Source organism: Otolemur garnettii, unplaced genomic scaffold (genome assembly GCF_000181295.1).
Source record: "Otolemur garnettii isolate 467f Iridium unplaced genomic scaffold, OtoGar3 scaffold00038, whole genome shotgun sequence".
Classification (NCBI taxonomy): Eukaryota; Metazoa; Chordata; class Mammalia; order Primates; family Galagidae; genus Otolemur; species Otolemur garnettii.
In genome coordinates, this window is record NW_003852433.1 from 15543877 (window position 1) to 15554893 (window position 11017).

Below are 11017 nucleotides of genomic sequence, written 5' to 3' on the forward strand. Positions count from 1 at the left end.
AAAAAAAAAAAAAAAAAAAAGAATTGCCAAAGCCCAAGAGCTGGAGGTTGCTGTGAGCTATAACGCCACAACACTCTACTGAGGGCAACAAAATGAGACTATCACTAAAAAAAAAGAAAAAGAAAAATCTGCTTTTCTCTATTGAATCAGAGGTAACCCCACATCTCAATCATCTCTAGGGCTGCAGCAAGCCTATGAGTTTCCTCAAGAGTCCAACTTAAGGCCAGGTGCGGTGACTCACACCTGCAATGCTAGCATTCTAGGAAGCCAAGATGGGTGGATTACTTGAACTCAGGAGTTGGAGATTAGCCTGAACAAAGAAATCAGCCGGGCATTATGGCAGGTACCTATGGTCCCACCTACTTGGGAGGCTGAGCAAGAGATCTCTTGAGCTCAGGAGTTTTAAGATGCCGTGAGTTATGACAACACGGCACTCTACCCACTATGTAAGACTGTCTCAAAAAGGGAAAAAAAAAAAGAATCCAATTTAAGAGAAGACACTACATCTTGAATGTCTGGCACATTCTAAACTCATGCTGGAGCTGCTAGGGCTACCTAAATCTCAGAGAAGCCCTGTCACACCCACACCCCAGGGCCAACCTCTCTGATCTCCCTGCTTTCTCTAAAGTATACAGGAAAAGGATCCAAAAGACTAAGCCAAACTCCAAGTACAAACTTTATTTCTATTACAAGGAAGTTTAACAATAATTATTATAATAGTAAAATAAAAAGAAGGGGAAGGGGCTCTGATATTTGGTTTTCAGAGCAAGCATGGGACTGGGGCAGAGCCCAGCCCAGCCCAGCCCTGGACAGGGAGCCCTCAGCTTTCCTCAGTACCCAGTAAAGGGCAGCAAGCACAAAGGACCCATGCTCCCCACCAAGAACAGAAGGCAGTCATGCCAAATGCAGAGGAAGCAGGTTAAAACAGCCCCTAATCACTCCAGCTCAACACATTTCCAAAAACTTCATTCCTAATACTGTTGGCCTGAGTACTTTCCCAGAACTCCTCCACACACAACTGAGGCCCAGCCTAGAGTGAGTGGGGCAGTACCCTGAAGAAGGTACTCCAAACCCCCAAATTTAGGCCCCACAGGGCAGAGAATCACTTTACTAGGGGTACCAGGTTTCTAGAACCCTCCCCCCTCCACCAGGACCACATAGCACCAAGAAGCAGTGGTGACAGTATGTCAAAAGATGGAGCCCTGGTGGCCATTAGGCAGTAACTTATATTTCACTGCTGTTCAAAGGTAGTTGCTAAGGGTGAAACGTTTCTCAACAGCCTCCCTGCTAACCCTCCCTCAAACCCTCAAACTCCCACAGCACAATCTCAAAAGACACAAAATGGCCATAACTTAGAAAAAAAGTTAAAATCCAGAAAATCTCCCCTGCCCAAAGAGCTACAGAGGCAGGGCCTGCACTATAGCTGTGCATAAAAGGTAGAAACATGTGAAGGGTCTCTGTAGACACCATCACTCCTCTTCCTCTTCTGCATCCCCAGCTCCCTGCTGCTTGGGGGGCTTTGCCTATTGAACAAAACACAAACAAGAAAATGGTAAGTAAAAGCACAATACTATTCCCCTGGAGCCCTGAAAATGTCCAACTTCCACATCAAAAGCCAAAAGAACAGTCCTTCAGCCACAACCATCCTGGCCCCAGCAGCTTATGACTTTAAGAGCTATATCTGCTCCACCCATGCCTGAGACTCCCCTGGATCCCTGGTTACCTTTGGAGTTCTGCTGCGGTAGCTGGCAGCTGTGGGGGTGACTCGGGAGTTCCTGCCACTTTCACTCCTACCACTGAAAGAAAAATATTAGAAAGTAGCTCCTGATATGCCCCTGAACAAAAGTCAGGAAACTCAGAGGGAACAGAAATAACTGGTGTCACAGCAAAAGCAGCTCTCTGCTAGCACACAAACCCCTTGCATAGCAAAGAATTTTGGTGGTCAGGCAAGGTGGCTCACACCTGTAATCCTAGCACTCTGGGAGGCCACCCAAGCAGGTGGACTGCTTAAGCTTACAAGTTAGAGACCAACCTGAGCAAAAGTGAGACCCTGTCTCTAATAAAAATAGAAAAACTGGGTGGTGCCTGTTGCTCGGTGGGTAGGGCACTGGCCCCATGTGCGGGTTAGAACCTGGCCCCGGCCAAACTGCAACAAAAAAAAAGAAAGAAAACCTGACACAAGAGGATCACTTGAGCCTGGGTTGGAGGTTTCTATGAGATATGATGCCAGGGCACTCTACCCAGGGCAACAGCTTGAGACTCTGTTTCAAGAAAAAAAAAAAAAAAACCTCAAAGATATTTTGAAATTCTGGTAAAAATACAGGAAAAAGCCACATTCTTCCCCTTCCCATGGACCTTAAATCTTTTTTTTTTTTTTTTTTTTTTTTTTTTTTTTTTTGAGACAGAGCCTCAAGCTATCCCCCTGGGTAGAGTGCCATGGCATCACAGCTCACAGCAACCCCCAACTCCTGGGCTCAAGCGAGTCTCTTGCCTCAGCCTCCCAAGTAGCTGGGACCACAGGCGCCCGCCACAACGCCTGGCCATTTTTTGGTTGCAGCCATCATTGTTGTTTGGCGGGCCCGGGCTGGGGATTAGAACCCGCCACCTTAGGTGTATGTGGCTGGCGCCTTAGCGGCTTGAGCCACAGGCGCCGAGCCTTAAATCTTACTCCAAACCTTTTGCCCACATTCTCTCTGGCTCCATTCCCAGGCTATTGATTCTTACCTAGCTCCGTATCTCCCTGCAGGCCCATGGGGGAAAGAGGGCACAAAGTTTTCTGGGTAGAGATTTCGAACTGATTGAATCACTGGAACATGCCCAGCGGCCCCATTCTGACTGTTTCGATTCTGCCCCTGGATGTCCTGGCTGTCTGGGTTGTTGAGCTTCAGTACACGAGGAGGACTGGGCTGGCACCCAGGTCTGGGGCCCGATGTTGATTTTGACAGTCGGTTATAGGTAGCTTTCATACTGTTGATGGGTCTGCTGGGGGGCAGAGGGTAGGCGGGCCCATTAGCTGTTTCCTGCTTGATATCATCCATGTAACCAGAAGACAGGTCTCCTGAGAAGACAAGATAGTTAACAGCTTGCTTTTGCTATAATGCTGGATTTAGGGCAGGATCAAAAAAACTCTAGACCAGTGGTTCTCAACCTTCCTAATGCCTCAACCCTTTAATACAGTTCCTATGGGTTGTGACCCACAGGTTGAGAACCACTGCTTTAGAAAGAATACAACTGCTCACCCCTGCTCACCCCTAACTGCTGGAACATCTCTAGGACAGGGTTAGGAACACTTTTGTCTACTCTCCATACTTATTATCAGAGTCCTAAAATACAGCCTCCTAGCTGTTCAACAAAAGAGTTTTTTTCTTTCTTCTTCCATGTTGCCCAGGCTAGCCCCAAACTTCTGGGCTGAAGGGATCCTCCCACGTCAGCCTCTTGAGTAGCTGAGACTATAGGGACAGCTGGGACTATAGATCACAGCAACCTCAAACTCTTGGGCTCAAGCAATTCTCTTGCCTCAGCCTCCCAAGTAGCTGGGACTACAGGTACCCGCTAGCTCAATGGTGCCCAGCTATTTTTTTTGTTGTGTTTTGTTTTGTTTAGCAGGCCTGGGCTAGGTTCAAACCCACCAGCACTGGAGCATATGGCCAGTGCCCTAACGATTGAGCTATGGGTGCCCAGGTTAAAAAATAACTTCTAATTGGCTTTGTAGTGGAGAGGATTTGAAAACAGTTTCCTTGCCTAGTCATGAGGCTCTTAAGTAATAATGTTTGAGTACCCTAAGTATATTTCAAATAAAAGTAGAGTCGTAGGGCAGCTACAGGAGGTCTGCAAATTACCTATAAATAATCTAGTAAGTGCACAGAAAGGAGACCCACACCTTACTGTAAGCAATGATTGCTAAGTGTCTCCTGAATATCCACAAAGTCACTGGGATAAAATCCATCCTTGAGGATAGCTCAGTCTAATGAGAGACCACAGCTGGCTATAAGAGTCCCCCATGAGACCCTAGAGTGCTTGGTAACTCAATATTCAGGGAACTCCCATGTTAGAGCAGCAGATGAGAAGTGGTAAGCCGGCTCAAGCCAGCAATGGAGCTGTGGCCTTGGCTCAGCTCTGGCTAATAATACCCTGGTGTCTGACACGCCTCCTGGGCAGCTCTGGTGAAGTCTCTTGAGGCTGAGAATCCTGTCTAGGAATCCCCTCTGTCACGTGGTTGTTTGCTGTGGCTGGGCGTTGGTCACACTGGTCCTAGACAAGAAAAATCAGAGTAAATACCTCTGAACTGAGTCATTCCTGAAGCAGGGAGCTGTGGGAGGAAAGGGAAGAAGAGCAGGGTGGGTGAGCACGCCTCACCAGGATGGGGACTTTGTCAACACTGAGAGGAAGGTTCTGGGAACTAAGAAGAAGCACACAGTGGAATGGCAGTCATGTCCACTGGCATCAGGGGCACTGACAGAAGTACTTTCTGATCGGTGCAAGAATGAAAGAAGGGCTGGTCTTGGCAGCCCAGAAAAGAAAGCATTTCTATACTTCAACTAGAGTATTTGTGTGGTTGCTTACTTCAGTCTCCCCTACAAGACAACAAGCAGTTACTTATCTACTATTTGTTCCAAAAGTGGAAGTCCTATTCAAGAAATGAAATGTATTATGTTTTGCAACTGCTGTATGCCATGAACTATAAAAATGATCCCCATAACAAATAAGAGGAGAAAATGTATTTTCTGCTAACAGATTAAAATCCTATATTGCAAAAGCTAATATAGGATTTGAGATTGTCTAGTCCAACTCACTCATTTACAGATGTCCCTAGTGAGGGCGATAGAACCTACCCAAGGTCAACCATAGAGCAAAAGCCAAAACTAGACACTCCCCCCTGCCCCCTAGATCTCCAGGAATGCAAATCTCAAATGCCACCACAACAGGAAGAACCCACTTGAAGAGAAGAATGCATCAGTGACCTGAGGCAAACTCTCAAAAAAAAAAAAAAGTTTCACTTTGTCACCCTCTGTAGAATGCCATGGCAAAATAGTTGACAGGAACCTCAAACTCTTGAGTTCAAGTGATTCTCTAGCCTCAGCCACCCAAGAAAGTAGGACTACAGGTGCCCACAACAACCCCCCTGCTATTTTTAGAGATGGGGGTCTTGCTCTTGCTCAGACTGATCTTGAACTCCTAAGCTCAAGAGATGCACCCATCTCAGCCTTACAGAGTGAGCCACCATTCCCAGCCTGAGGGAAACTTTTTTTTTTTTTTTTTTGAGAGAGTGTCTAGCTAAAGAAGTAGTCTTATCAGGTGGCTCAAAGGAGTAGGATGCCAACCCCACATGCCGGAGGTGGTGGGTTCAAACCCAGCCCTGGCCATAAAATTAAAAAAAAAAAAAAAAAAAAAGTAGTCTTGTCTCTGGAAACCTTAGCTTCACTCAGAGAATCAGCACGGTGGACAGGTCCTCCAGGGATTCCTACCTGATGATGAAACAGAACTTCCTCTTCAAGTTGTACCCCACAGAATTCACATGGGATGATGATGGTGTCCTCCACAGAGGAAGAACTGTTAAGGCCCATCAAAGAGGCTAATTGGTTACTTGCAGCCTGCTGCAGAAAGTTCTGGAAGATGACATCAGGTTCCTCCACCCTTCTGGGTGAAGAGCTGCCAGTATGGAGTGAAGGTAAGGCACGTGAAGGGTTACAGCTTGTCTGTCATTCAAAAAAACATAGGTTTTAAAAAAAAAAATCAGAGGTTAAGGAAAAACTATACTCCTAATCCTAAAACATTTTCTAAAAGTCACAAAATTTTAATGGTTGATTTTGAGGAGAAGGGCTTAGAACACTCACTTTACTTTTAAATACTTCTATGCTAATTTTTTACTGTGTTCATATAATTATTCTTTACATGAATTTGCAAAGATAAAAGATACCCACAGCCATACAATAAAAGAGGCCCAAATATTCCTTCTTATTCTTATTAATAGATTTTATTATGGTGCTCCCAAACCAAAAACTGATGTCTGCAAATACTGTATTAATCCATTTATGGAGGGAAGGTATGTTCCACCACCTAAGGGACAGGTCTACTTAGTAGCTGGGATAATGCCAGATGATGCCAAACCAAATCAGACAGTGTTAAGAGTAAAAGTGGGTCCCTTCACCAGGTAATCCTAAAACACATAAGGCTAGTCTCTAACCATTCCTAAATGCCTCAAGAACTCTGAATCACTCAAAAAAATAGGCCAGGCCTGATGGCTCACGCCTGTAATCCTAGCACTCTGGGAGGCTGGAGTGGGTGGACTGCTTGAACTCAGGAGTTCAAGGCCACCTTGAGCAAGAGCAAGAGCCTGTCTCTATTAAAAAATAGAAATAAACTAGCCAGGCACTGTGGTGCATGCCTGTAGTCTGAGGTACTTGGGAGGCTGGAACAAGAAGATCACTTGAGCCCAAGAGTCTGAGGTTGCTATGATGATGCTGATCATACAACATACATACAGAATATAAAAAATCATTCAAAAAATACCTGACACTTTTCATAACCAGGTATTGAGAGATTTAGAAACTAGAAAAAGCTAATACCTAGTCTCATGGAACTTAGCTTAGTGGTACAGACTAACAGAGAATCAGGAGACTGTATCACAGGGTAACATGGGGAGACCACACAGGTGAGACTCCTCAATTTGTCTTCAGAGTGTCCCTCAGGATGCTTTCCAAAAAGTCATATCTGAACCAAGTCTACAAATAGGAAGTCTAAGTTCCTGGGTGTGTTAAGGATGCAGGGGCAGAAGGTCATGTACATTTTAGGGAGAGGAAGTAATGTGCAGAAAAGACCTTTGACCCTTCTAGGGAACTGCAAGGACATAAACACAGTTCCAGTAATGTGACCAAAATGTGGCATGAGATGAGACCAGATCATAAGACAGTTGGCAGAGACATACACTGGCCATCACTGTATGGTCTGCTGGCAGCATTAGGTCCGCAGGAATGAGCATCACTTTTTCTAAGATGGTAGAAGGCTGAGATTTCATACCTGTGTGTCAGTCACACCACGGTGAAAACACTACTACCATAAGCATTGTACTAAAATGGTTTGTTCAAGACCTCACGTGCCTGCACATGTTCCTACTTAAAACATTTAAGTAATTCACAACACACCTGATGGTCAATCAGCAATTCCTCTGGATAGAGCTCCTCACAAAATTCACACGGCAACATGGTCTCGTCAGCTGCACCTAGGTATCAGGCCACACACACAGACTCAAATTAACAAAAATCAAACTTGATTTCAACTTTATTTTGAGACAGAGTCTCAAGCTGTTGCCCTGGGTGAGTGCCAATGTTATAGCTCACAGCAACCGCCAACTCAGGCTCAAGCGATCCTCTTGCCTCAGTTTTTCTATTTTTAGTAGGGATAGGGTCTTGCTTTTGCTCAGGCTAGTCTTTTTTTTTTTTTTTTTTTTTTGAGACAGAGCCTCAAGCTGTCCCCCTGGGCAGAGTGCCGTGGCATTACAGCTCACAGCAACCTCCAACTCCTGGGCTCAAGCGAGTCTCCTGCCTCCGCCTCCCAAGTAGCTGGGACCACAGGCGCCCGCCACAACGCTCGGCCATTTCATTTTTTGGTTGCAGCCGTCATTGTTGTTTGGCGGGTCCGGGCTGGGGATTCGAACCCGCCACCTTAGGTGTACGTGGCTGGCGCCTTAGCCGGTTGAGCTACAGGCGCCGAGCCCTCAGGCTAGTCTTGAACTCATGAGCTCAAGCAATCCTCCTGCCTTGGCCTCCAAGAGTGCTAGGATTACAGGCATGAGCCACCATGCCTGGCCTTGATTTCAACTTTTTATCCCCCCATAGGTTTTTATATAAAAGTTTGACTTCCTTTGACATTTTTTAGATCTAGCAATATGTGGAACTACAAATTCCCAGAGGGAAACCATCCAAGAGACAAACCCTAGGTAAATCTTCCATTATGGAACAAGAGATTTACTTGATACCAATTTCCCGAGTAGGAGTAAAGGAGCAATGTACCCCTACTCTGAGGAAGAAACTTAAATATGCAATAATCCAGGCGCTAAGTGTTTTTCCAAGCATTATTTCATTCCTCAAGAAAACTCATGAAGTAGATCCAACATAATCCTCATTTTACAGATGAAGAAATAAAGGCTCATCTGTTAATGGCAAACAACATCTTGAATATTTCTCTCAATACAAAATATCCAAAAAATGCTGACGAAAAGTAACTTAAGTGAATAAATTTTAAGCCCAAGATCCCCCCCACCGAAAAAAAAACACCCTGAGACTATTGAACAAACGGGACAGTGAACAATGGGAAGGGGTGGGGAAATTTATATGTCTAGGTTTTACCTCTGTCTGGGAGAGAAAAGCTCTTAAGCAACAGTCAATAGAGCTTGGCCATTACATGGGTTAAAGGAAGAAATCATGTTTATATTTTTACATTCATATTTTCACGTAATTCACATTTATGGTTTTTAGAAGTCCAAGTAAAAAATTTAAAGTTACCCCTATTGGTAGTCTCTGTAGGTGCCCATTAGAAGTATATATAAATCCTCTCAGAAGAACATACCAGAAAACTTAATGTTAATATACGCGCACGCGCGCACGCACACACACACAGCAACCAACCTCCAGGAATAGGAGTCAGCAAAAAACAACATACCAAAAAAAGGACTTCAGATATTAACATGTTAAGAAAACTGTAATATGACTAAAAAACAAAAGATTATTTAAAAAATTATGAGCCCTATGAGGAAAAGAATTTTTAAAAACTCAAATAAAGGGCAGGTGCAGTGGCTCACACCTGTAATCCTAGCACTCTGGGAGGTAGAGGCAGGTAGATTGCCTGAACTCAGGAGTTCTAGGCCAGAGTGAGGCAGAGCAAGACCTCATCTCTAAAAATAGGCAGGGGTTGTGGCAGGTGTCTGTACTCCCAGCTACTTGGGAGGCTGAGGCAAGAAGACTGCTTGAGCCCAGGAGTTTGAGGTTGCTGTGAGTTCTGACTCCACAGCACTCTACTGAGGGAGACAAAGTAAAACTCTGTCCACAAAAAAAAAAAAAAACCCTCAAATAAAATAGTTTTCACTAGTGTGAAAACCTCAATGGACAGATTAAACGACAGATGAGGAAAAAAGAAAATTTGGGTGGGCCAGGCATGTGGTTCAGATGTGTAATCCTTAACTCTGGGAGGCTGAGGCTGGCATATCACTTGAGACCTCAAACTCCTGGGCTTAAGCGATTCTCTTGCCTCAGTCTCCCAAGTCTCCCAAGTACCTGGGACTACAGGCACCTGCCACAACGCCCAGCTTGAGGAGTTCAAGATCAGCATGAATAAGACTCTGTCTCTACTAAAAATAGAAAAAATTAGCCATGCAGTGTGGTGTGATCCCAAAGTCCCAGCTACTCAGGAGGTTGAGGTAAGTGGATCACTTGAGCTCAGGAATTTGAGGTTGCAGTGAGCTATGACAAAACCACTGCTGTCCAGCTGGGGCAACACAGCAAGACTCTATCTCCAAAAAAGAACAGAAAGAAAGAAAACAAAATATGGATGACAATCATACTAACAGTCTTTAAGTATTATAAAACATGGAACAAAAACATTATACATCCTTAATATTATGAAATTTAAAACATACATATAGAGAAAAATCAGAAAATTAGAAAATATATTATCTAGAATGCAGCACAGAAGATAAAGAATTGGAAAATGAGACTCAGCGCCTGTGGCTGAAGTGGCTAAGGCACCAGCCACATACACCTAAGGTGGCAGGTTCGAATCCAGCCCGGCCCACCAAACAACAATGACACTGCAACCAAAAAATAGCCAGGTGTTGTGGCGGGCGCCTGTGGTCCCAGCTACTTGGGAGGCTGAGGCAGGAGACTCGCTTGAGCCCAGGAGTTGGAGATTGCTGTGAGCTGTGATGTCACAGCACTCTACCCAGGGGGACAGCTTGAGGCTCTGTCTCAAAAAAAAAAAAAAGAATTGGAAAATGGGCTTGGCGCCTATGGCTCAAGCGGCTAAGGTGCCAGCCACATACACATGAGCTGGCAGGTTCAAATCCAGCCTGGGCCCGCCCAACAATGACAGCTGCAACCAAAAAAATAGCTGGGTGTTGTGGCAGGCGCCTGTAATCCCAGCTAGTAGGGAGGCAGAGGCAGGAGAATCGCTTAAGCCCAGGAGTTGGAGGTTGCTATGAGCTGTGATGCCATGGCACTCTATCCAGGGTGACAGCTTGAGGCTCTGTCTTAAAAAGAAAAGAAAAAAAAGAATTGGAAAATCTAAGTTAAGAGATACGGCTGAAGTCTAACACCACTAAGAGGAATTCAATCAGAGACTATGAAGAGTTAAAGGCACCAAAAAAAAAAAAAAAAAAAAAAGAAAGAAATGAATGAGAATTTTCCAACTGGATAAAAAATACTAAATTTCTGATTAGAAATGCCAGCAAATACCAAGAACAAAAAATTGTATTTTTTTTGAGACAGAGTCCCACTCAGTTGCCCTGGGGTTGAGTGCTGTGACATCATAGCTCACAGCAACCTCAAACTCTTGGGTTCAAGCAATTCTCGTCTCAGCCTCCCAAGTAGCTGGGACTACAGGCACCTACCACAATGCCTGGCTATCTTTTAGACAGGGTCTCATACCTATGAGCTCAGGCAATGCACTTACCTCAGCCTCCCAGAGTACTAGGATTATAGGTGTGAGCCACCACACCCAGCCTAATACCAAGAAATTTACTGAAATACCAGAGAAGTCCTTAGGAATACAAAGAAGAGGGCTTGGTGCCTATAGCACAGTTGTTATAGCAGCAGGCACATACACTGAAGGTGGTAGGTTCAAGCCTGGTCTGGGCCTGCTAAACAACGACAACTGCAACAGAAAATAGCCAGGCGTTGTGGCAGGTGGCTGTAGTCCCAGCTACTTGGGAGGCCTGGGGCAAGAGAATCACTTAAGCCCAAGAGTTTGAGGTTGCTGTGAGCTATGATGCCACCGCACTCTACCGAGGGTGACAAAATAAGACTGT

General features: G+C 44.9%; 1 protein-coding gene across 1 annotated transcript in view; it reads right to left on the minus strand.

The window, feature by feature from the left end:
- Positions 1-660: 660 nt before the first annotated feature.
- The window catches only part of TRAFD1 (TRAF-type zinc finger domain containing 1), a 34578-nt gene continuing 24221 nt past the window's right edge, over positions 661-11017 (minus strand). The window contains exons 6-11 of the mRNA XM_012805250.2: positions 7143-7219; positions 5466-5696; positions 4131-4251; positions 2725-3058; positions 1724-1796; positions 661-1523 (exon numbers count right to left, since the gene is read on the minus strand). Coding sequence (XP_012660704.1) covers positions 1470-1523; positions 1724-1796; positions 2725-3058; positions 4131-4251; positions 5466-5696; positions 7143-7219 — 890 coding nt within the window. The 3' untranslated portion in view covers positions 661-1469. The remainder of the gene's footprint in view (positions 1524-1723; positions 1797-2724; positions 3059-4130; positions 4252-5465; positions 5697-7142; positions 7220-11017) is intronic.